General features: G+C 54.1%; 1 protein-coding gene across 1 annotated transcript; it reads right to left on the reverse strand.

The window, feature by feature from the left end:
- Positions 1-11: 11 nt before the first annotated feature.
- CTDSP2 (CTD small phosphatase 2) lies at positions 12-23958 on the reverse strand. The gene is made up of 8 exons (XM_047866872.1): positions 23549-23958; positions 9560-9708; positions 7672-7710; positions 7154-7255; positions 6494-6550; positions 4388-4480; positions 4046-4231; positions 12-3846 (listed from the first exon to the last, which is right to left on the reverse strand). The coding sequence occupies exons 1-8, from the start codon at positions 23610-23612 to the stop codon at positions 3721-3723; spliced, it is 816 nt and encodes a 271-aa protein (XP_047722828.1). The 5' UTR covers positions 23613-23958; the 3' UTR covers positions 12-3720.
- Between the last annotated feature and the right edge of the window lie 2334 nt (positions 23959-26292).

The following is a 26292-nucleotide window of genomic DNA, read 5'->3' on the forward strand; positions in this document are numbered from 1 at the left end:
AGCAACTCCCATTCCTGGATGGGTTTTTTAAAACCCGCTTTTATTAATTAATTGTAAGTAATACAAATATTCCAAAAATATAAACAGACACTTAATGGCGTCCTACATTTCAAGTTTTTGAATACAACAAATTTATCAAACCATGAATCTGTAAGCAAGGTAGTCAGAGTCCCGTAGCCCAGTCACAGTGGGAAGCAGACGCCCTGCCCTCCAAATGGCATCTTGAGGGGGAAAGTGGCATGACCTGGAATGTGTCAAACTTGGGATACTATACGCAAAGCTCAAGGGGTCCAAAGAGGGTCTGCTCTGGGGCCGACCCCGACGGCGGGCACAGGACAGTGGGTCAGACCTCCGCCTTCCCTCCCCTGCTCGAATGCAAATATTTATTGGCATTTTAAAAAAGAGAAAGATAAAACGAACTCCATTTTACAAAAAATGACTGAGGAACAGAGTGGTAACCGATTGAAGACCTGAAGGGGGAAATAGGCTTACCTTCCACAGACAATTGGCCTGGCTGGGAATGGGAGGGAGGACAGCCTTCCCTGGGGGCTGCCCTACTGAAGGAGGCCTCAGGAACAGGGTAGGGGGAGCAGATTTAAATGGGATCCATTTCCCAGGGAATGACTGCCTTTCTACACTTCCCATGCTTTTAGCACAAAGATGCTTCTGGGCCACTGTTTATAGAGGTGAGTTTATACATTTACAAAATGGTCAAAATCTTTGGGAGGCAGGAGGAACTAAACGGAAGGTCCCAGGTTAACTGAAGGCAAATGTACTCAACCTCTTTATAGTAAGGGACCCCTGGGCCTACAGAGCGTCCCCTCTACAATGTGCAGAGTGACAACTCTTACCTTGACCGTTTCCAGACTGGTCCTGTGTCCAAAGCTCCCCCTATGAGAGGGACACGAACATCAGGCTTTTGATTTAGAAGCCCAATCAGAGAGACACAGTGTGTCCCTGAAGAGGCACCTTAAAGAACTGACCCTGGCAGTTGGGCAGGTTCCTGGCATGGCTTGGACGGGGGCTGACCAGGCACAGCGGCCGACTGCCTCCTGAAGTCTCGGACAGGAAGGGCTGCTGGGAAGCCCCAGAACACATCCTGGGCTGAACTGGCTCCCTCCCAATCCTGCCCTCCTCCAAAATGGAGTCTGGCCTGATTCCTCTAAGGAGCGAGTTTTGCAATCATCACTTGCCCCTAACACACTGTGGAACTGGAAGCCAGACAGCAAAGGACTTCAGGTTGGCTCTGGTCCACACGGACGGACCCTGTTTAGGCTTATTTGGCTGAGCTGCTTCTCTGCAGACGGCAGGAGAAAGGGGACAGTGGGAATATGGGATTTCTGTTGAGGAACTGCAGGTGGGCAGGGCTTCACATAGAAGCAGCAGGGACACCCCTCACCAAGCTAACTGGGGGCTCTGGTCATGAGTCACACTCGGGGCATTTGGATAGGCCTGGTAGGAAAGGGGGAGGCACAGGCTCTTCCTTCACCTGGAGAAACATGGAGACCCAAAGGAGGGCAGAGAGGGACCTAAGAACTGGATCAGCTTAGAGCCTCTTATTGCTTATTTAGTCAGAAAAGCTTGGCTGGGCCCAGATGGCAAATGTGGCCCAGGGGCTAACACTTAGGGTGGGGCTTGGGAGAGACACCCCAAGGCATTAGGGTAGAGGCCGAGCCAGGGCCTTAGAATCAGAAGCTCCCATCTTCCTTCAGGAGGTACCCCTCCCTGGCTAGCACCGGAGCCCTCTTCCCCTGCTTGCAGGACCCCGGGGGCCCCGGAGAAGGATACTGGCGGAAAGGGCCACACGAGCTTTGGGGACCTCTGTTCCACTTCTGTGACACCAAAGGGAAAGACCAGGCCCTTTGGCCTCGGGACGAGGAGGGGAGGTGGTAGCACACAATGCTGGAGAAAGACCCTCGTCAGCCCAGTGCCACTCAGGACACCAAGCTGCTGCCCTACCGCCCGCTTTGCTCAAAACTCGTCAATTCCTCAGGCCGGACCCAGTGTGGATCCAGTGTGGACACTGCAAAGGGTAACAGGGCTAGGAGTCCTGAGTGGGGGGGGGGGGGGGGGGCGGTGGGGGTGGTGTCCTCACACCTGAAGCAACTCACAAAGGCTCTGTGACACCTGCCTCCAGGGAAAACAGAACTGGGGAGCGGAGAGGAACTCCCTCCTGCCCTAGAAGGAGAAGGGAGGGGAGGCCGTGATTAAGGCAGTGATGCTGAGGTGGGGCTCAGCTCCTGAGGGGAACCCCTTGTGCTCCCAATTCCAGCAGTACTTCCTTCCCCTTTTGTTTTCCATCCTCAGGAAACATCCATTTTGTGGCTATTTTTTGTCTTTTAAAGCATTCACTACTGAGAAAGTCTGAAAGCCGGGGGGGGGGGGGGGGGGGGGGGAAGCAAAGTGCAGGTGTGTCAAGGGCTCACTCACACCTGACGCGAGAAGCAAGCGGCACGTGCATTATGCTGGCAAATGAAATGACGACAACGCCCGTTCCCCTCAGCCCAGGGAAAGCAGGAGTGCCTCTGAGGCCCCGGAGGAAAAAAAGCAACAGCCAAGAGGGAGGAAGACAGGAGTAGATGGAGAGAGGCACAGGCCAGGCCCAGGGGAAGACACAACGGGAAAGAGCCCTGCCCAAGAAGTAGGAGGGGCTGGGCGGGGAGCGCCCTTCCCGGACTTTGGAACACAAGCCCTCACACCAGCACCAGCAGAGAATCCCTGAAGCACAGACTTAGGGACGCAGTCCCATACTCAGCTGATCTACAAGCCAAGGGGACACACACATTCATGCTTGGGGGGGGGGGTCTTCCTCCTCCCTGCACCCCCAGAGCCTCCCACATTCATCACAGGCCCAGGGCTGCAGCTCTGTCAGAAACAAAACAGGCCCAACACTCCATGTTTAGAAAGAGAATTTTAAAACAGAGTCAGAAGAACGGAAATCAGTTATCTGTCCTCTTCCAGGGCAGGGAGAAGACCTCCTTCCCCACAGGTTCAAGACTATGGCTGGGTGGTGAGGAAGGCAGGCCCGGAGCCCGAGCCTTGGGGAGACACAGAAAGGGCCCGTGCCAGGCACTTGGCTGGAGGCGAGCGCAGCCCTCGGACCACAGGACGTGATGGCCACTGGGGCTACCGGTTCTGGAAACAAGCTTTCATCTTGCCAGAAACGTTGTCTTTCTGTATGCAGAAAGCTGGCTGGAGAAAGGTTTCAGAAAGGTGTGTGCCTGGGACACCCGACGGCAGCCTTGGACTCCCTTTCTCCTTGGCACGAGCCTTACAACACTGAGGAAAAGTGCTGGGTTTGGCAGCAAAAGCCTTCAATCGTCTTCATCCCTAACGAGCTCAGCGGCTCCCAGGGTGACCGGACAGGAGACAGACTAACTCTGGAGTCTTCATCTTTCAGTTTCTCCCTCAACATGAAACACTTATATCCCGGGGCCGCAGTTCAAGGGGAGACACACATATACACACAGACACACACAGACACAGACACACACACACTCACATCTGGGAGCCCAACTCAGGGAGCAGGCAGCTCTAGGTGCCGTCGGTCTGGGATGTGCCCGCTTGGCATCTATCCTGTCCTAAAGCTCTTTCCAACCACTTCTATTCCCAGGCCCCGTTTGGTGAGATGCTCCAGCTTCCGCTCTGTCAGGCTGGTCATAAAGGCACAGTGTAGGAAAGTCCCCTACTGGGATGGCCATTGCTCGGAAGCAGGGAAGGCTAAGGGGCCCGCAGCTGCCCGAGGCTGGTGTAGACATCCTCTGCTCCGCTCAACTCCTCAAAGATTGGGATTAGGTTCAGCAACTCAGTGTCTGCCATGTCATCAAACCAAGACTGCACGGGCACCTAGGGCAGGGAAGAGGCAGCATAAATCTCCTGCCAGTTCCTCCCTCCCTTGCCCCAAAGCCCCAGGAAGCTGGCTGGGTACACCTGGGTGCCATGCTCCTCTGGAGAAGCCCGGGCTTCCGATGCCCACTCCCTCTCCCCTCTGCCCGGGACTGGGGCTCCCCAGTCCCTGCGGTGTGGCTGTGTCCGGACCACTCACTGCGTTTTCTGGGTGGAAGATGTAAGAAGCAGGAGAATTGTCCAGAATGAGGGTTTTCCTCAGATCCCTTCCCAGGCGGCTGAGGTCCTTGACATAGCAGCCTTGGTGGAACACACAGGACTCCCGGAACAGGCGGGCCCGGAACACCCCGCACCTGTCCAGCAGGTCCGTCACTGGGTCGGCATACTAGAAGAGAAGGTGCTTTTGCTCAGATGCAGTCCTGGCTCCCCCCGCCCCCACCACCGTGGCTTCCCGTGGCCCAGCAAGGGGCTGCGGGACACCCCCGCCCTGCGGCTGCCACAGCCGCTCTTGGCGCCTGACTTCCCTCCCGCCCTCAGGTACCTTGGCCAGGCTGGCAGTGAAGAGAACACATTCAAAGAGCTCCCCCATTCGTCTCAGGAACTCATCCACGTAAGGCCTCTTGAGCACATACACCTGAGGAAAAGCAGAGAGGCTTGTTGGAGGCAGCCCCGTGAGGGTGAAGCACTGCTCATCCGTCAGCGTCACCACGTCCACAAAGACCGGCAGGCAGGTTCACACCATTCCTGGTCCGGCCCCTCCGCCCCAACCTCTGGGGCCACCTGGCTGGAAACCTTCTGCAACCCCCCCCCCCCCCCCACACACACACACAAGGGCACTGTATCACCTCCTCACCCGGCTTCTGCGGGCTTAGCGGCCCAACCTTGACCCAGCTCAGGAAGAAATGCACGCGCCTCTGTCCCAGAAGCCATCTCTGTTTCGGGCGGCGAACCATCAGCTGCCTCCAGAAACAAGTAATCAAGAATAGGCCTCACAGACGGAAACAGCCTATCCTGGATTACTTGAATCCAGCCACAGCCTCTGTGGGAGCTTCCTGTCCTTGGCTCTGGCGGGACACTCTGTCCAGGTCACCATCACGCAAGCCTTGGTGGAAACCAAGGCTGAAACCACATGCCCTCACACAGCTTCTCTGAAATGCACCAGGGAGAAGGGACTTCTCTCTGTCAGTGACCAGGTCAGATGCTCTGCGTCTTGCTCAAGCCCCACACCTGTCTGTGCTTGCTCCAGCCAGCCGCCCCGAACGCTCATGCCCACCTTTAATCATCTTGCACGTTTCGGCCTGAAAGGCTCATGGGCCACATGTACCTCATCGCTCTGCATCTACCGCTTCCCTGCCTCCGGGATCTCTCTTTCCCCTAGCCTCGATGCTACCAGAACCATTCCTTCAATGCTCTTGTTATCCACGGCACTCCCTGCTCAACGAGCACGTGCCTGCCATGACTCTCCCTCCTTGGAGGTGGCCCGAACCGGCCACTGACTCACCACACCGCTGGTGGCTTTGCCACAGGAACCCTCAGCTCCAAGCAGCCACAACTAGGTTCCCCTGCATTTGCCGTTTCTTCAACCTTCAACAAGTCCCTCCCTCTTCCTGGATGTTTATCAAGCCTGGCATCCCCTTACCCCTCTTTTGCAGGTAGCCACGCGCCAATTTTAATCTCAGCTGTTTTTCACGATTCATGCTGCTCCTTGTTAATCAGGAGTTCACAGTGCGTATCTGCCCGTTTGCAAATATGCCTTCGTCTGGTCTCTGTGGGTTTTGTACATCTCCACATGTGCAAATGGACTGTAAAGGGTAGCTGGGCAGAGGCTGACCAGTCCAAGGGCAGAGATGGTATTAGGGATGAAAGCCTCTAGGGGACAGAGGACAGCGGTGACTTGGCAGGGAAGCCTCAATCCCCTCCTTCTCTACACATAAGTCTTCTATTTGACCAGGCCATGTGAGCAGGTATCAGGGCAACCCGGGTGTTGTTCCTGGTGCTTCCTGACGCGCAAGCAGACCTTCTGGGCAAGCATTTGGAGTAAATGCTTTTTCGCTATCAACACCTCATGATCCTGGACTGAGCAGGCTATGCAGGGCCAGAGCCTAAGCTTCCTTGGATTTAAGTGCTCTTTGAATAACATTTACCGGGAGAGAATCCAGTGTAGGGACCCAAGGGGAGGGGGAGTAGAAAAGCTTCACAGAGGGAAGTGGAGAAGCCAGGGCTGGGGAGGAAGAAATTCCTTAGCCAGGAGGAGTGGGTGGGCCCGGGGAGAACAGGAAACAGCTAGTACTGGCTTCCTTGCCTGTTAACAGGCAGAGACACCACCTCTTCAGGATTAGAGGAAGTATCCTCGTTTAATAGCACTGGCCACATTGGCCAGGAGGTGGTATTCAGTAGATCACAGCTATTACTATTATTAAATGATACTTTAATTTTAAACAGCTTGGCTTCAAAGCAAAAAAAGATGACAGCTGGATGGGGATGGATGAGAAGCGGATTTTTTTTTAAGATCAGAAAGCCTGGAGTGTGAGAGGTTCCGATACAGAAAGGAGGATGAAGCTGCAGGAGAGGGACCAGTGACGGAGCACGCCAGAGGGGTGGAGGCCCCGAGGCCTCTAGGCTGGCTGTGGCCTGGCAGGCAGCTCACCTGGTGAGTGGTCCCCTCAATCTCGACAGGCACTATGAAATCGGCGTTGTTGATTGGCTGGAAAGCAGAAAAGTTAATGAGGTCAGCATGGTACGAAGGAGACAAAAAGCCTCGGCCACACCCCCACACGCGTGAGCACACGGTCCCTGCCACAGCACCACTGTGCTGTCCCCTGGGAGGGGCGGGGAGAAACAGGTCTCAGAGACTCCAGGAAGCTCCTCCCACCACCCTACTAAGAAGCACGCACAGTATCCCCTCCAGGTTTTCCTTACTGCCACCACCCCCAATTTTACCAGAGCTGAAAGAATTTCAGGATCTTCTTCAGTTAACGAACATCCTGACAAAATGGAGGGGGGCGAGGTCCGAGGCTGATTCAAACCCTCTTATATAGGCCTGCCCTGTACAGAGCCCTGGTGGTTCTCCGGGCTGTGTGACAGACAAAGCCCGTTGGCAGTGACTGGGTGGAGCAGGGATTCCTATTCAACATTCTTCCGTGTGGCCCCCGAATATGTGTGATGCCAGTGTGGCCAAAATGGCAGAGCCCCCATCCCCCAGCCAGCTCCCCTGCCTCATCAACTTTATGCTGCCTCTGAGCACCTTCAGTTAGACAGGCAAGACAGCCCGAGATGGGCGTAGGGAGGACTCCAGATACGGAGTTACCTTAAAGGAGCTATGCACAAGGGTTTCATCCAAGTCGATGACCACGCAGATCCTTCCTTGATCTTCCTCTGTCACCTCTGGGAGCAGGCAGGTCCCCGGGATCTGAAACCAGAGCCAGGCTGCCGAGGTCTGCCACCAGGAAAGGCCAAGTGTTCTCTTCAGCAGAACTCTGGGAAGAACCAGGCTCATCGAGAACGCAGAAGACCCCCGAGTTCGACCCAGAAGAGGTGCCGTTTGAAGGCCAAGAAGTACACAAAGATGGAGTCGGCTCGTCGGCTCCAGCCTCCCACCGGACTATGGAATGATCTGGACACTGAGATGCAGGCCAGGGCGGCTGTGGGACGGATGTCAGCTGTCCCCCCCAAAAGCTAATGTCTTTGCAGAGTGGGCCCTCAGCAAATATCTGGGACAAATGGCTTCCCAGGGTGGGGCCAGCCAGGCACTGAGGAATAAGGGCGTCACCCAATGTGATCACAGGGTCTGGGGCTTTTGGGCATGTACCTGTCAGATTCCCATACCTGATAAAACTGGTACTGGAGACAGTGGAGCAGATCCGACTGTGGGAGGAAAGGAAACAGTCAGTACCGACCGGCCAATGCCGTCCTACCTGAAGCCCACTGCTTCCGCCTCAGGCCTGGTGGGTAAAATTCTCCCCAAGTTCCCAGCCCCCTGGAACGTAGGGCATAACAAAAATGACTTTTCTTTCCTTCCCTTTCCATTTATTCTGAGAGAACAAGCGTGTGCACGAGTAGGGGGAGGGGCAGAGAGAGAATCTTAAGCAGACTCTGCGCCCAGCACAGAGTCCTACCGGGGGCTCAGTCTCCCAACGGTGAGATCATGACCTGAGCCGAAATTAAGAGTCAGACGCTTGACCCACTGAGCCACCCAGGCGCACTTTTTTTTTTTTTTTTTAAAGTAAGCTCTATACCCAACGTGGGGCTTGAATTCATGACCCTGAAGTCGAGTCACATGCTCTGCCACTAAGTCAGTCAGGTGCCCCAAAAGTGACTTTTCTTAAGAGCTGCACAGGAAAGGGGAAAGGCCAGAGCTGCCTTTCAACATCAGGTCTGATGAAGGATGGAGAAGGCAGTGTCTCAGTTGGACAAACCGAGGGACAGGGAACTCAGTGGCTGATGCAGGGACACAGGAATCAGACAACCAAAATCGGAACTCCTCACTGTGGTGGTTCAGCGTCTTTGTGAGTCCTGGAACCCAGGCTTCTCTTTGAGAACATGTGTTTTCTATACTCTCTTCTGGGGGTGACACACAGTGCGGGGAGGGCACCGAGCCCCTAGGATACATCAAGTATGCCAACGTGAGCCCACACTGTGGGTCCTGAAACGTGAGGGGGGGTGGAGTACAGAAAGGTCAGAAAGGCTTCCCTGGCCTTTTGCTAATAATAGAGATGTTGTTATGACTGTAAAACGTGATACCTTGAGGAAACATTAAAATCCTAGCATTTAGAAAAAATTCACGTTGGCATTTTAGTGTATTTCCTTCAAGTCTGTTTTAGCAGCCCTTCCCCCCATAATATGTAATTTCACATTCTGCTTTTAGACTTAATGTTGTGACTCAATACTTTTTCCGTGTTACTGTGAACTTTGTAAGAATCAATTGCTAAGTAATACTGTCACGTTGCACTTTATTTAAGTGCACTTCCGCCTACTGAGTAATGCACTGATGCATGTCTTCAGCCTGGTTTTGAGAGAGGAATCGGACAGCTAGACCTTGGTTATTTTGGAAAGAAGTAACCAATGGCATTGGGGGCAGATGGGTTTTTGGTCAGGGCTGTGCCCACCCTTGAAATGCCAGACATACCTTCTGTTCACTGAGAGGCTCAAAGACACCCATAAATTTCCCAATGTCCTCCCAAGACAGGTGAGAGTGCTGGAGTGTGGCAGAATTTCAAGAAGTCAAGTAACTTGGAAGACAGCTTTGCATAGTAAACAACAACAACAAACACAGGTGTCACAGCCAGAGAGATGGGGGCTTGCACTCTGATACTACTTACTATTTATTAACCACTAACTCTTCAGGGGCTACACAGACCCTCTGGATCTCTGTTTCCAGGTGTGTAAGTGGGAAGAGCCTGTGACCCTCCCTGCCAGGCTGCCAGTTGCACCACATGAGACAGTATATGCAAAGCGCCTTGTATGGTTCCTGGAACATGGGAGGATCTGGACCAGAGGGGCTCTCAGAAACCACAGGGATATCTGCATGGCCCACATCGCAAATGGAAGCCAGGAGAAAGAAAATGGGCCACTCTAGGAAAGCCAGAGGAGGGGCCTCTGAGCCAGAGGTCTTTGAGACTTCAGGGAGGACTACCTTTGCCCACATGCCACGGCTGCAGGGGCCCCCACTAGCAGTCCCCTCCTTGCTGGCGTCCCGCCACCCTGATCTAGCTACCTTAGCAATGGTGTTGGCTTCCTCCTTGTATGCGGAGAGCTCAGTGGAGGAGCTGGACTGGCCAACATGCTGGGCGCGAAAACAGCAGAAAAAGGCCTTGAAGATGTTCCGTCCACGAGGTTTCTTAGGAGATGACTTGGAGACCAGGCCTAGGGCAGAGGGAATGATGAGGCATTAGCTACCGGGTGACTCTGTCCACAGGTGGCCCTGTGCCCGTATCCCCTCCAGTCCGGAAGCCCCACCAGGGCACAAGCCACGTGCTGGGCAGATCACCAAATACAGTCAACACTGAAACACACACGCTTATTCTGACGGTTCTCTAAAGCAAAGGCAGCAGGAATCCCCACTCTCTGGTTTAGGAAATGAGCTGCAGAGGATTCGGTCTTCACTCTCTGGTCGGGAGGGGCACCAGGTATCGAGTCCAGGTGTCCTGCACTCTGGAAGTGGCACACTGAAGGAACCCTCAGAAGTAAAATTCACCAGCGCAAAAATCCTCCTCGACCAACCCCAGTTCGCAGAACTAGCCGTTCTACACGAGGGAGAAACCTAGGCCCCTGCAAGTCAGTGGAGCTGTGGTTCTGTTCAGGGTCAGCCTCCCTAGAAGCTGGGTCAGTGGCGGCAGGACTGAGGCCAGACTGGAAACAACAGGCTAGAAAACAGAACAGCTGCAGCCCAAGGAAGAAGCTGTGCTCCTCCTTCACTGCCCCAGCCACTGTCCCTGCTGCTCTCCCCTCAAAGGCATGAGGCCTGATCCGTAAGCACAGGCACGCTGACCCCTGGGAAACACACCTGGTGTCGCGTTCTAAGCTAACGGCCTTGCTTCTAGACCAGAGCTGCCCCGTCAGTCTAGCCTTTGTAACTCAGGCTTTGGACATACAAAGCCATGTTAACAGGACGCTCAGCAAGGCAGCCCCAGAAAAGCCAAGCTGATACAAAAAGCTATGGGCATTACAGGATCAACCAGAAATGGACTTCAGGGTATCTTTCCAGTGCCTCTTGCTTTTACAGGAACTGTTCTGGCAACTGTGCAGCAAGTGTAGGAAGACACGGTGGGTCCTGTGGCCAGGAGGTGGCGCCACATAACTGCTGCCAGACTGGTCCCCAGCCACAGGTCTCCACCTAGGCGGGAGGGGCTGAGGATTAAACCCAGCCCACTTCACCATAAAGCATGGGGCAAACTACAGTGCAGGAAACAAAATGAATCTGGAAACGCTTGTCTTTGTGGGGGGTTAAAAAGGCAAACAGAATGTGGCACCAAGGACAACCCTCCTCTGGCTGTTCCCTTTATGAAGGGAAGGGGGAGGCAAGCAGGTGGGGCCCACCCCAAAGCAAGGTAGGGGTTAGTCGTCAGAGCACAGAGGCCCTTGCAGAGAGGCGGTGGGACAGCCATTTAATATTCAGTTGCAGCCGCCTGGAACCCTGCAGAGGAGAGAAAACCAAACTCTATTCCTCATGACCCAGGGTGAGGAAATGGCCGCTGAACAGCAGTCAGTCAAGTGGCAGCCAGCACTGCCCGGCCAATCTACTCCCTCCGACTCAACAGAAGCAGAGGGGCTTCCTGCAGGTGCAGGCTGGCATCTCTGCCCTTCAGAGCTCGTTCTCCCTCCCTGGGTGAGGCCAGACCCCCTGACACTGGTATGATCATTAGAAACCTTCCAGTAAGTGATCAGGCCTCCCTGGCAATTTGCCTACATACCCGGGGATCACTCTTGAGCTCTTGGCCCCAGTGGAAAAAGCAAGATTTCCAGGGACTGGGGATTCTGTGATAAAAGGAAGAAGTTGCACTGGGGCCCCCTCACCACGCCCCCACCAAGGCCCCTGTATCAAAGAGACAAACCTCAGAGCAGAGCCCAGTACTAAAGAGCAGGATGCGCGGCTCCTTGGACTTTTTCCTACTCTTAATAATCTATGCAGGAATCAGAGGGCAAGGGCGGCTTCTCCACCTGCCTGTATGGCCCACATTCAATTCCGAGCCCGGGGACTCCAGCAGACGCTGACACAAAGCTCCAAGACCAAAGCTGAACCATCACTTTTCCTTTGGTTTATGGTTTCTTCGCGCAGAACCACATTCAGAGGCTTAACCCGGGCACGGAGCCTTTCTTAAAAGGCCACACAGCCCGAGCCTTTCCTGAAGAGAGGCCGTCAAGAACGCAGTCAGCATCTTAGTGACAGACGATGTGAAGGCTGAGTAATCTTAAGAGGCAGGGGGGTGAAAGGGGCAGCTGGCTGGGGCCACAGAGAGGCCTGGCCGGTGCCCACTGCGGGAGGCCCAACAGGCAGAGGCGCTTGGGCCTTAGACGCAGAGCTTGGTGGGGTGGGGGGCAGGGCTCCTCAGCTTCATCTGGACTCAGCAGGGGATGAAGGTCTTCTCAAAAACACAATGTGACCAGGCAGCCCCTGGGCCTCAGGGACCACAAATGCCTTGACCTCGGGGGCAGGCGCCTGGAGCAGAGCACAGAGCTGTGGCGCCTAGGGAGGGTATCCCAGGCCCACAGCAGCAAGGTCAATACCCCGCATGCCCCTCTGTTGGGGCCCTACTTCCCTCAATCCTTCTCCAGGCTGTCTGTCCTCCTTATACTTACCAACACTGCCTCCGAGAATCTATCAGGGCCTCTTTAGCCTCCCCTCAACATGGCTGCCTCTTGATGGGGCCTGTAATGGCCTTGGCCGAGAGCATTCACCAGCCTCTGGAGCTCTGCACAGCAGGTACTCAGTAACTGTGACTGGCTCAGCGAACAACTGCGGGAACTCCAGGGCCCTGGGTGTCACTACTACGGAGCCCGGCCCCGTGGAAGCCTTCGCAGGTTTGCAACAACCCGGAAGACTTAGAAACAGAAAAGCATTCTCTATGTGAGGACAGTGAGGCAGGCACTGGAGGAGCGGAGCACCTGAGGCAATCCTGTTTGAGGCAATCCTGTTCGTCGTTCCGTGCCTTAGTCATGTTTACCACGAACTGATGACGTGCCAGCCCTCTCTTAGGACACTTGACACCATTACTTCATTTAATCCTCACTACAAACCCATTTGTAGGCACTAATGCCCCGTTTTACAGAAGCAAGACTGAAGCAGAGAGGTTAAGCAACTACTCCAGGTTACACAGGTAGTATGAGAGCAGAGCCATTGAACCTAGATCTGCTAACCCAGAGCCAGAGCTCTTACCCACTACCCCACAGGGCCCCTGATAGGGGGCATCGTGTACATTTATTCATATGACAGCAGGGACGCTTGTTTGTTCTACTCCTCTCTAGGCTAGGATGGTAAAGGATTAGTTTGGGGCCCACCCCCCTCCTTCACTGTCCTCTTGGGCAGGCCATGAAAGGTGCAAGGCTCTGGGATTCCACCCCAGGGCTCGCTTCACCCCCATCCCAGTCCTGCACCTGCTCTGACAGATACCTCTGGGAAATCAAGAGGACAATGGCGGAGGGAGAAGGGTAAGGGCTGGAGACAGGGCCTCTGGCCCGAGACCTGCTTTGTTCAGTGGGTTTAAGGGTAAGGGGGAACACTCATCAGAGTGGGATCTGAAACTTGTGTCAAAGAGTCTTTCAGAGGCGCCTTTCAGCCGGCACTCAGTATTATGCCCCTGACGGCCAGGGGCCCCTAAACCCCCTTCCGGGGCCGGGAACATGGGGCATGAGAGGACTTCCAGGTCCCTGGGGATTTCATTGCACACGGTCTCCCAAACAGGGAGGGCAGGATTCCAGGGGGTGCCATGGAGCCCCATAACTAGCTGCTCTCCCTCGTTCATTCCTCCTGCTACCCGCTTTGTGGACACCCAGCCTTCCTCTCCTGCCCGGCCACCGACCCGCATCTGCTCTCCCTGCTCCAAACATCTGGTGTGGGCCTGAGCGTCGGAGAGGACCAGCACAGACCTAATGAGGGGACCTCTGGCTTAAGAAGAAAGCGAGCAGGTGGCTGAGAACAGGGAAGCCAAGCCACTCCTCCAGTTCACTGGTGCAAGGCTTCCTGCCAAGGCAGGGTGTGAAAAGAAGGTGGGGTATGGCAGGGACCCCCGCTCTGAGTATCGCCTGGGCTGGAGGCCAGACCCTGCCAGTTACTGACTCTGACGTACAGCCTCTTTGACCCTCGGTTTCCTCATCCACTACCTGGGATGACACCAAGACCTCCCTCCTGAGTGAAGGGAGAAACAAAACCTGCCCTTCGCACGGCAACGTGCCGCGCAAACTCTACAACTCAATGCTGTGCTCGTTTTAATCATCTAAAGGGAGATGACCACTAGTGAGCAACACTGTGACCTCACTGCAGGAGACCGACAACAGGGGACCAGGGGCCCTCCCGCTCCCAGCATGTGGCTGAAGCTCCAGAGGAGATTTGTGAGCGAGGTGCCAAAGGACTCTGATCGTGAGCAGGTTTCACGAAGTCTAAACAGCCCCTACCTTCTTCCAAATCCCAGCTTGCAAACACCCTGGCTAATATTCTACAAATAACAGGAAAGCAGGTGAGGCTGCTCCACTTGAAATAAACAGTGCCCTCTCTCCGTCTGTCTACCACCGCTGCCCCCAAGAAGCACCAGATGGGGACGCTATTTGCCTCTGCCTCTTAAGAAGCTTGTGCATGTACAGGCCTGCGCACACACACGCGCGCGCACACACACGCGCACGCGCGCGCGCGCACACACACACACACACACACAGATGAAGACTGGCTTTGCCAGGACAACACTATTTATAACCCTCTCCTGAAGGTCAGGTTCAGATATCACCGTTGCCAACAACACAGCTTCGTGTCCCAGCAAAGGAACTCCTCACACATCCGCCTAGGAGTCGGCAGAAGGCAAGCTCTCAGGCAATCGGGTTTTAACAAGCCCATTCACGTAGAAGGATGCTTTCTTGGTTCCCTCAGAAGGACTTCCTTCCCCACCATTTCCCATCCCCCCATAAGCAAAGGATTTAGTCTGGCTATCACTATAAAATGGCCTCTCTGAGGGGCCTCCCTCCCCTTAGCTATTGGAGGAAGGAGAGTATTTGGAGCATTTCCGGCCCTTCTTGGCCAGCTGCCTGGGCCCTGCAGCCAAGACACGTCTGATTGGGGCTCCCCATGGAGAGGAGTCCTCCCAGGTCCACAGCAAGGGGCTCCTGGGCCTTGGCTGGGGATAGGCCCTGAAGTGCCAGGTGGACGGAAGGGCTCCTTGGACCAGCAGGTGAGTCGGCAGGGGAACAAGAGGCTGAGAGATGCCTAGACATCCCCCACACAGAAAAGACTGGAAACAATGGGGAGGGTATACCAGTTTTCACAATGTCAATTGCTGACACTGTTTTCTGCAGGTGACAAGGCAGGCAGGGCTTCACGCAGCTCAGCACCAGCTCCCGAAGTTCCAAAGAGCAACTGTGACTGTGATGGTACAGACTTTTAAAAGTAGTTTTAGGGGCACCTGGGTGGCTCAGTCAGTTAAGTGTCTGACTTCAGCTCAGGTCGTGATCTCGCGGTCTGTGGGTTCGAGCCCCGCGTCGGGCTCTGTGCTGACAGCTCAGAGCCTGGAGCCTGTTTCAGATTCTGTGTCTCCCTCTCTCTGACCCTCCCCCGTTCATGCTCTGTCTCTCTCTGTCTCAAAAATAAATAAAGGCTAAAAAAAAAATTAAAAAAAAATAAAAGTAGTTTTAGCCAGGCTCTTTAGCTCACACCAGCATGTTCTATGCTGGTGCCCTCCCTGCTCTCCCGCATCCAGGCTGATTTATTCATGTGGTGTCTCTGTTAGTCCCCTTCTCTGAGCGGGACAGCTCCTTGTATCTCCGTTTCTTCTAAGAAAGAAGAGCTTTTTTCAGTCCCGAGTCTTTAATGCCACCTGTAGGGTGCGGGTCACAGGTCACTAGCTATTCACCTCCTGCCCTTCCCCCTGCCTCTTCCCCCCCAACAATCTGGTCAACGATCTCAACACAGGGCCTCAATTTTAGGGACCTCCCTCAAGAAAGACCGTCCTGGGAGCAGAGGATTCCTGGTAACTTCTCAAACATGATCAAGATACTCTATCAAGCAACCTTTATACAAGTCATGGCCAAGACACCCACCTAGGCAGCTCTAACATACTTTAAAACCACACTGGGGTGGGGCTGGGGTTCCTTCCCAGAGGCAGCAGCAGGTCCTGGACTAGGGCCGAAGAAGCCGTTTCCTCACATAGGTGTCAGCGGAAGGCTCAGCCCCCAGCCGCACACCAGAGGGCTCTCAGTGGACAAGCGAGCGATGGCCCACAGTGGCAGCTGAGACAGACAAGAGATACCATCCGGGAGAACCCAGAGAGCTGGATTCTGCCCCTGCCTCTGCCGGAGGCCTCGCCCCACGCACGCCAACTAGGGCAGAGATGTCATCGTGGGGGCCTGGAAACCACCTTTGCCCACCTTGAGCCTCTCTCTCCCCGTGGAGGTGCTGAGCAGGCCCCTGCGGGAGGCTGGGAAGCTAAGAGAAATCTGTCTAGCAGGACAGAAACACCTTGGTGGCTGTTTCAGCCCTGGTCTTGGCTCTCTGGCCGACTCCTGGAATGCTGGATTTGGTGGAAGGCCCCGAAGAACCCGGTGCCTCTTTCCCCCCCAGCTCCGTAAGCCCGCTTTCCGTGACATATGCATGAGCGAGACGAAGAGCAGTGAAGGCACAGGATAAAACGAGGGACCCTCAACCACCTCTCCTCCGACGGGTGAAAAAGACAGTGGTTACCCAAAGGGCCACGGACTTGGGTTTACATCCTGGCTCTACCACATATAAGGTATGTGGCCTTGGGCCTCAGTCTCTTCTTCTGTAGATGGGAACTAACTACCTATTCCACCAAGCTGTGAGAATTATAAGGAGCCTGGGGTGTGGCCCGGCTCTAGTGTCAGCTGCTAGTCGTTCAGAGTAAGGCACTTTCATATCCTAATCTCGATCTCAAAATGTTCCCACTGACACAGACCACAGAGATTTCTTCTCATCCCAGAGGTCACACAGAGGTAGTGACAGGGCCAAGCCTGGGAAGTGGCCTTCCAGGGGACTCCACAAAAACCAATCAGTCTCTCTCTCTCTCACATACACACACACACTCACTCACTCACTGAGGTTGACCAACCAGTTCCTTCCTTCCTCTAGTCGCTTGGCCTCTGCAGAAAGACTGGAAGGAGTCTGCCAGGGAAGGACTGCCAGGGAGTCTGTCCGCCTCCAGGGAAACTCACCTGCTCCTACCACACCCCTCCGCTTCACCTGGGATCAGCCAACCGGTATAGGTGTGTCCAACTGAGAAAGCACTGAGCTAGAAGTCAAGAAACCCCGCCCCACTTCGGCTTCTCAACCAGCTTTGTGGTCTTGCCTGAGGCGCAACCTCTCTGTGGCTCAGTTTCCTCACAGGTCAATGGGAAAAGGTCGACACTACAGGGTCCCTTACAAGGTGGCTTCAGATTACCTGAAGCTTGTGCTTTTAGAAAGTGGAATGCACAATGCAAATAAATGAGAGGCAGTGCGGGTCATGGTTAAGGCTTGACTCTGGAGTCAGGGTCCTGGCTGACACTCACTAGCAGTGTGTCCTTGGACAAGGTGCTTCAGCTCTCAGCGGAGTTTTCCTCATCTGTGAAGTAGAGATAATTCCCATCTCTCATCTCCCAAGTCATTGTGAGGATTAAATGAGATGCTAGATATAAAAAACCAGGAACAGTGTCTGGTCCATGGTAAGTGCTCTATAAATCTCATCTGGGATCATTACTCTGTCCGTTCACACTCAGAAAACTTTAGGATTCCCCTTTACGAGCCACCGGATCTTTAACAAACAGCCAAACTGGATCCCTCCGGGGGACTCTTCCTGCTCAGGGCTAAGCAGGCAGTTGGGGCCATTGCTGTGTTTACCTGGCTCTTCTCCAGGGACACTTGTCAGAATCATAGGGAGCATTTGGAACACACACATGCCTGGCCCACCTGCTCATGCTCTGATTCGGCAGGACCCAGGTGGGGTCTATATTTTTAGTAAGTGTCACAGGAGATCCTGATGTGTGTCCCTGGCTGAGGGACAATACCTAAAGGTTGCCAGTGGTCCTTGACTAACCCTTCCAGGACTGGAGGATGATTCAGCCAGCGGCCCCTTGGTCCCTCTTCCCACCATGTCTCACTGGCTCAGTGTCTCTGCTATCTCAGAGGACTTGTACCAGCGGGGTCTGGTTTTCCTCTCTAGGAGTACTTGCTCTATCACGGAGTCAAAAAGCCTGCTATCTCTTTTTGCAGACCCCTGTTCCCCATTCTGCTATGGAAACAGAGGAGCTGGGACTCACCACACTGGGAAGGCACTCCCACAGCCTGTGTTGTGCCATTTGAGCCTTCCCATGAATCTGCCTGGCTCTCACTGGGAATGGGGCTACACTTGTTCCCTGAGAACGGTGCAGGTGGGGAAGAGCAAATTCTACAGGATGCAAAAGCTATTCGTTCCTCAAGAAACGAGAGTAGGTATAGAGTAAAGACAGAGTATGAGCAAAGTCTCAATTTTAGGGGGCAAAAGAAGGACTAGCGGCACTTGGAAAGGGAAGGCAACTGTCAGGAGATGTACTCAGAGATCAGGTTCAGGGCTGACCCCTAGAAGAGGTGACCAATAAAACAGGACATACACACCTACTGCCTAGAGGGAGGCTGGGTGCTCCCTGGAGTACTCATTCTGTAATAACAGACCTGATGCAGGCACACAGACCTGAAAGGGCTGGGCCCTTTGCTGGACAAAGAAACTCTGTTCTAGTTGGTTTCTGGTCCAGAGAGGCTTCTAGTCTAAGTCAATGTCTCCACTTTGATTTCTACTGGTTCCTTCATAAGAGTTGCACGTTAATAAGCTCATCTATAGTTCCCAGTTGGGAACTATGCCTCCATTTCAGAAGAGGGAGGGAATTATGTCAGGGCCACACCCAATCCCATGACCCCAAGACAAGTGAGTTAATTCTGTGCTTTGCGAGCAGGCTGGCCTGAGATAGAATGAAAAGCAATTTAAGGCTGCTTTTTGTGCTTTCTCAATCTGTACCCCCAAACCACAGCAGCAAAGACACAGCTTAAGAGGATCTATTTCTTTCCGAAATCCCAGTTTTTATTTCTCTCCTTGTTACTAGAATTCCCTAAAAGAAATGTGAATCTCACTGCGTCCATTAACCCTCCTACAACGCAGCACAGAGTTGTCCTAAGTGTTGATTATATCCATTTCTGAGAGGCTGAGCAACTGCTCAGAAGGCTTGGACTTCAGAAACTCTTCACAGGAGGGGCATGGCTCCCTGGCCTCCCATCCCCAGATGCCCAGACGCCAGGCAGAGCGGCAGATGCCCTAAGGCACACGCTACTCGCATTAGTGCAGATAAAACCCCATTCCAAGTCACACAGGCACAAAGAAGGGGTCTATGCAGCAAGGCTGTTTGCAAGCCTCAGAGGTTGATTCTTCCAGAAGGCCCAAGCCCCCACATCAGTGTCCCCTCTGACCCCCAGCCACCTGTCTTTAACAATAAAACCCACATGACCCTGTGCTGTTTGCACTCTGTCCTTGGGGGAATGGGAGGAGGAATGAGCAGTGGTCTGGCTGTGTAAAAAAGAAGGACATTAATGTTTATCAATCATCTCCTAAGTACTAGGCATTACAGAAGTATAAATATCAATATTCCTATTTCACAGATAAGTCACTCAGAACACTAAAGTGATTTGTTAAGTCTCACTGTGAATAAGAAAAGCAGGGATGTGCACCCAGGCCTGAAGCAAGGAACTCTGCTTCTGAAACAATTTTTTTTTTTTAATTAAAAAAAAAAAATGTTTGTTTATTCTTGACATAGAGAGTGTGTGAGGGCAGGGGAGGGGCAGACAGAGAGGCAGACACAGAGTCTGAAGCAGGCTCCAGGCTCTGAGCTGTCAGCACAGAGCCCAACGCAGGGCTCAAACCCACTAACTGTGAGATCATGACCTGAACTGAAGTTGGACGCTTAGCCAACTGAGCCACCGAGGCGCCCCAACAATTCTTTGAAGTAACAATGAACACCTTGCTGCCCCTGCCCTCCACCCCTTCCCATTTCACCCAACACAACAAGCAAACTTCCCAAGATGGGAATAAAAGACACTATTCCTAAATGACCCAAAAGTTAGCAGGAAGAAAGCTGACGAGGAAGAGGCAGGGATATACATTTGCATATAGATATGTATACTTTTGCATATTGTCTGTCTTTCCTTTTCCTTTTTTATAAATACTGCTATTATTTAATTCTCCACCGAGGGGCTGGGAGCATCAATCCACCTTGGCTAGAAACATGACTTCTACAGTATGCACCATCTTGACAAAGCCCACGAGCATAAAAGATGTGGCCATTCCCACAGAGGACGAAACAGCATCTCCACTGCCAGTTTCGGTAAGACCCCTATAGTGGAGAAGGGAGGAGACAGAAACACCACCACCTGTGCCATCTCTGAAGGGTGTTTCACAGCAATTCCGAAGTCCTTCTCCACAGAGAGCTATGCCAGTCAAAAGCAGCAGCAGAATGGCAAACTCCCAGCCTCAGGATGTTAAAAATTTACAAACTTGGTTGCGGAGTTAGCAGCACTCTCCTGGGCTATTCCAGAGGGAACAAACACAATCTTTAAGTCACCACACAGGCCCCTATCCCACTCCAAGATGGAGGAAAAACTCCAAAGGAGACTTGCAGGGAGCCTCAAAGAGGCCAAGACTGAGAGTGGATGGGGACACATGCACCCCGGACCCACAAAGAGCAAACTGAGGAAGAAAGCCCCAACGACATTTGTTCTGAGCTTTTCAAGTGAAGGGCCTGCCTCCGACATGAGAAGCGTTTGAGCTTTTTCATGAGAGAATAGGGCAGAATTTCCTCCTTATGGGGAGAAAGCAGGAGATAGAAAAATGTGCCACCGTCCTGATTCTGGGGGATGGTCAGCTACCAGAACCTGTGCAGTTTCTCATGTGAGAAGACAATCCCCACACTCTCCCTGAGAGGAAGGGTCATTAGGTCTCATGGAAAACAAAAAAAGGACCTGATTCCCCCCTGCCCCCCCCCCCCCAACTGTGGGTCACTTTGAGCCCTGGAAGAGGCTGCCTCCACTCCCTCCTCTTACGCAGAGAGGTGACAAGTTTGGTCCTGTTTCCTGGGCTTTTCCCCCATCTAACTCTAAAACCCCATGGCACAACCTCCCAGCAGCGGGGCCTGCACTCTCGTATGGGGCTGTAATAAATGGCTGTTCTCTGGCCAAACTGGTATTAACTTTTCCTTTTTACTTTTGATGTTACACACAACCCTGTCCTTGCTGTACCAGGAAGCCATTTCACCCATCTGGCTGGGAAGATGATCCAATTTTGGTCCTTTTATCATCAATGCTTTCAGTAACTTTTTTCTACTTCCCTTGCTGTAATTACTTTTGAATCATCAACACACCCAGCCAGCCCTAAAGCTCCAAGAACAGAATGCTAAAAAGGAAACACACACACACACACACACACACACACACACACACACACACACACACACCTAAAATCCTGTAATGGCAAACAACCTCACTAAAAAGCCACCCAAGCTGAGAGCAATTTAGTTTTCTCCTAGAAATTTACTTATTAATAAACTGCATCACACCCCCTCCCCTTTTTTTCAAAGGAGGCAGGAGGGCACAGAGATGGGATGCTGGCAGAAAAGGGGCAAGGAACTCATAAAGGAGAGAATTAAAACATCTTCTCCCCACCCCCACTTAAAAAAAAAAAAGGATGCAGGATTTGTAAATAAGGAGAGACTCAGAAAGTTGGCTTGCTGGTTGCTGGGTGCCCAGGCAGCCCAGGAAAATAGTATGTCTTCTCTGGAATGCAGTCCAATTACATGGAGAAAGACCCATGGTTGCTGGCTTGGGAATTCAGATTCCTCCAGGGATAAGTCTGAAGGACAAACCACACACAAAAAGGAAAACAAAAAACGTAACTCCAAGAAAATCCAACCAACATCAGCAACCCAACACTGTACAGAAGCCAGCTGCTCCGCTTCCTGCTGTCATCTATTCTGTTCCCCAACACAGGCCCTTGTGGCTGAAACGGCCAGCTGATATGTAAGATGCCCCTTCAGCAGTCCTGCTCTGTCTCACTCCTGGTGTGATTCCCTCACCAGGAAGGCACCCTCTAGAGCCTCTGCAAGAGAAGGACCAGAGCAGGGAAGCACAGGGTGGTTCTTCCCAAGTGTCATTAACACAGAAGGATTCCTATGGAATCCTTCCACGCCTAAGCTCTTCACTTATGGCTACCTCCTGGGATGAGACTGGGACCCGGCAGGAGTCAAGTTCTCAACCCAGAAAGCCTCCGCTCTTCAGGCCTCAGCACAGCTGGGCCGCCAGCAGAGGTGAAGTTGCCCCTGGGGTCACACAACCTAGTTAGTGATGCAGCCAGGAGAGCAGGGCAGAGGGAGGCAGGGGTTTTTCTGGGGTTGGGATCTGAACAGGCAAAGCTCTCCCCCTCCCCAGGGCAAGCTTAATTTAAAGAAGGCCAGAAATTCAGGAAGCACACAGTGCCCCCTCCCCAATCCCTTCCACTCCAGGAAATAGGGAAAGGCTGACACTAGCAGCCCTTGCCCCTAGGCAAGTTAGGGGAGCTCCTTGGGACTGTGAACCCCAGGAATAAGTGACCTGCTGACTAATGTTTCCAAATAGGGGGGATGTGGGCGACACCGAGGCACCACAGCTGGCCACCCACCAGGGTCTAGGCCTGGATACGTTCAATTGCAGTACTGGCCCTGCACGTCCTGTTCTGGGGGGGTCGGAGGAAGGGCAGGAACGCTTCAGATTTGGTACCAAGAGCGTGCTTTCCCCAGTCTCAGGGCCAGGTGGCCTCAGTCCGGGAAGTTCTCCAGAAAAAAACAAAAACAAAAAAAAACCCCACAAAAAAACAAACACCCCAAAAAACCGACGCTAGTCCTTACTCCTGGCAGAAATTCTGTCCACTATTTTAGACACATTCCTCAAGGCTCCAGGAGGAACGTGGGGGAGGGGAAAAAGAGTTTCGGGGCTTCCAGTCACCGAACTAAGAGATTCCACCCTCGGGCCCGACCTTTCCCCGCCCTCGGGAGAGGCCGAGGCCTTACCCCGCTCCGATCGCCAAGACCACCCCAGAGAGGGCCCGCGACCCCCTCGCGTCTGCACCTGACCCTCAGGAAGGCGGGGGCCGCGAGCTGCTGCCCACGGAGAACTCGCACTTTTTCGCTGCGCGATTCAGAAACACGCCGGGTCTGATGCCATCCGGCGAATTATGTAACCAGGGACACCGCTCCCGGGCTAAACAAACGCGGCTCTGTGTGTGCAGCGGCGGCCCCGGGGAAGCGCACCGGGGCAGGGAGGGGCTCTGGCCGGGCCTCGGGGTCGGGCTCGTAGGCTCAGCAAACGCGGCAGGAGGCAGCCCAGCCGGAGCGCGGCGCCGCCGAGGTCCCGGGCCCAGCGCAGGGCCGCGGGCGGGCCAAGAGGTCCCGCAGGCTCGGCCCCTCCCCCACCGCGGCCGCCCCCGCCCCCAGGCGGTGAACTTGGTCCCAAGTCCCGCAGGACGCCGTCACCGCCCGCGGCCACCGCGACCTCGGCCTTAGGGAGCCGCTGGGAAGTGCTGGACTCCAGTTCCGGCTCCATTCCAGCTCGGGACCCCTCCGTCCCCCTTCCCACCCCTCTCCCCGCCGTTCTGGGGCGGCTGCGCGCCGTCGTGCGGGAAAGTGACGACCCCACCTCCCAACTCAGGAGGGGACGGACGCTGGTGACTCGCGCTTCGAGCGCTACTCCTCAGTCTCTCTATACGGGGGGAGGGGGTGCAGGACGGGGTGACAGCTGCGCGGATGACGCCCCTCCCCCTCGGGCGCCGGGAGCCCGGGCCCCGCACCGCCCCCATGGGGGTCTGAGTGCGGACAGAGACGCAGGGGCGGATGGACTAGCGAGTCTGGTCGGAATCTAAGGCTCTGATCCCCGGGAGGTCAGGGGCCGGGACTCGGGTTCGGGGCTTGTGCTAGCCCCCCACCCGCCCGGGGGCGACGCAAAGTTTTGGGAAGTTGTTGCCCCTACCTTGCTTGGTGAGCACCAGGGCGTCTTCCCTCCGCGCCTGGGTGATGATGGAGCCGTGTTCCATCTAACAATCCCGCGGGCCCGGGCTGGCTGGGCGGGAGGACCGGCGGGCGCGCAGGCTGGGCTGGGCTGGGGGGCCTGGGCGGGGGCCCGCTCCGGCTCCGGCTCCCGAGACTCGGACTCCCACAGCTGTTCACATCCCTGCTCTCGTTCCCTCCCTGGGCCGGGAAGGGAGGCGGCCTGTACGGAGGGCGGGCGGCCCGGGCAGCGGCTCCCCGGTTGCCCCCGGCCCCGATCCCCCGGCAGCAGCTCCGGGCTCCTCAGTTTGGGTCCAACATGGAGAATCCGGAGCGAAAACAAGAGGAGGAAATGGGACACGGGGCGGTTTCCAGGCTCCCCCCTCCCCTCCGTACTCCGGATAAACAACCCGCGGCTGCAGCGCCCACCCCCGCGCGCCTCCTGGCTCCGGACCCGGCCTCTCCACGGCCGGCCAGTGCCTGCCGCTCCGGAGCACCGTCCTAGGCCCCCGGACCCTTCACCTGTGAGCTGCTGGGGCTGCGGAACATCCGGAGCTTTGCTATTTTGTTACGGAAAAAGCGAATCCCCGAGGGGGGTGGGGTGGCGGGCGGGCAGGCTGGTGGGGGAGACTTGAAACCGCTCCGGCGCTCCAATTGGCCCTCTTGGAGAAAAGGGGCGTGGCCCCTCCTTACTATGCGGTGCGAGGACCCAACAACATTCCAGTCGTTGCGGCCACGCCCCCGGGCCACTCCCCCCCCTCGCCCCGCTGCGGCCTCCCAGTCTCCTCGGCCACACCCCCTTCCCAACTACTTAAAAGGACACTCCAAAGCTCACGTTTCCCTACTCGGTGCTTGTGTGTTCACGTCTGTGCGTCTCTTCTCGGGTAACCAGGGCAAACCGCGAAGCCTAACCCAGGTTGGGTCAGGATGGGAGGGTTCGGGGCAGTTTTCTTACTTCCTGCTTGGCCCTCGAATCGTGAACCCCCAGTTTCACATAAAAGAGTACAACCATTGAATCCCGAAAGGGATGTGTTGGGGGGGGGGCGGTGAGGGGGAGGCAGACTCAGGATCCCAGAATATCAGAACTGGAACTGATCTCGGGACGGTCTCAGCCCCCCCCCCCCCCACTTCAAATGAGACATGAGTTTCAGGGCTTTGCTCAAAGCCCCTCACTCATTCCCATTCAGGGCTTACTCTCCTCCCCCCACCCCCCCCAACCCGGTAATCCCAACCTCAGTTTAGATGGATAGAGGTCTCTAAGGGAAGAGCTTTTGCTCAGTGACCTCAATGCTGCCCTCCCTCTTTGCTCTTAGGCCTCAGACACCCTCCCTTGGCTATGGCTCCTGGACTTTCAAGGCTGTAGGTGAGGGACACACACACACACACACACACACACACACACACACACACACTTGTTCCCAAGAGGCTCCAGAAGGGCAAGTTTTAACTCCATATTAGATCCTTCCCAGTGAGCTACATCTGTCCACAGGTGATGTGGGCTGCCTTGGGAGGAAGGGAACCATTCAACACTGGCAGGAGTGATGTAGGGTGAGATTGCACTGGGTGACTTATGAGCTATTCGAACCCTAATAGTACCTGATTTAATGGAACTCACCGACCAAGGAAGGGGCTTCCAGAAGGTAAGGACTTCTCTGGTCTCTGATAGCTGGGAGCAGCTGATGGACTTCCCTCTGCAGTTCCCATTGCCCAACTTACACCAGGTCTCACTAGGAGGTGGAGGACAAGTAGGTCATATCTGAACTCTCCAGGTACCATCAAATACCTGACCCCCACAGTCCCTCCTTCATGAGGACAGGTGTGGTTGTGATGTGTATCAGCCTGTGTGCCTTAATAGTGCTCGTGTGGGCCTGTTTCTTCTGTTCCTACACACACATTGACAAAACCTTTTTATATAACACTATTTTAATGGAAATGCTGTTTTTCCAAAATGAGAGCTGTTACAGAAGATCTGAATGATGCTTATGTAACTTTAAAAACTGAGTTTGGGTAGATCTTAATTTGTTAACGGAAGGGGAAAGGGAGGCGTTCTTGTGTATTTATCTCCCATCATTATTAAAAGATCACTAAACCAATAGGATTCTCGAAGGTAAATCTTCATTAGTCAGGTTATGATGGGGCCTTTTTGGGCCCTGCCCCCTACACCTTTGCAAGTTAGTTCGGTTGATGGGAGGAGGGAGAGTGCAGGGAGGAGGGGAGAATTGAGGATTCAGAGGGACCTGCTACCCCCACCTCTGTAGTGGTGGACAGGACACTACATCTCTCTAGACTTCAATTTGCTCATCGGTAGAGACAATCCCTCCCTCATTTATAGTTTATAAAGTACTTACACAGACACTGCCTCTTTTAATCTCTCATGTCTTTGAGGTTGACAGAGCAGTTTTATGCCCATGTTGTAGAAGAGGAAACAGGGTCTGGAAAGGTTAATTGACTTACCCAAGGTCTTTCACAAGCTTAGTAGGAGGAGGCAACTCTAAACTCTTTTTTTCTTTTTTCTTTTTTTATAATTTCCTATGTGTAGAATGGAGGAAATACTAGAACCTAGTCACTGTCTTTTCTTGCTAAGAACTCTAATTATATCACCTCCTCTGGGAAGTCCTCCCAGATACCCACTCTCACATCAGGGTTTTACAGCTTCCTACATACTCCGAGCACTTAACATTTTGTCTTGCAACTGGCAGTTTGCTTATTGGCTTCCCAACCAGAAGA

This window comes from Prionailurus viverrinus, chromosome B4 (assembly GCF_022837055.1).
Source record: "Prionailurus viverrinus isolate Anna chromosome B4, UM_Priviv_1.0, whole genome shotgun sequence".
NCBI lineage: Eukaryota > Metazoa > Chordata > Mammalia > Carnivora > Felidae > Prionailurus > Prionailurus viverrinus.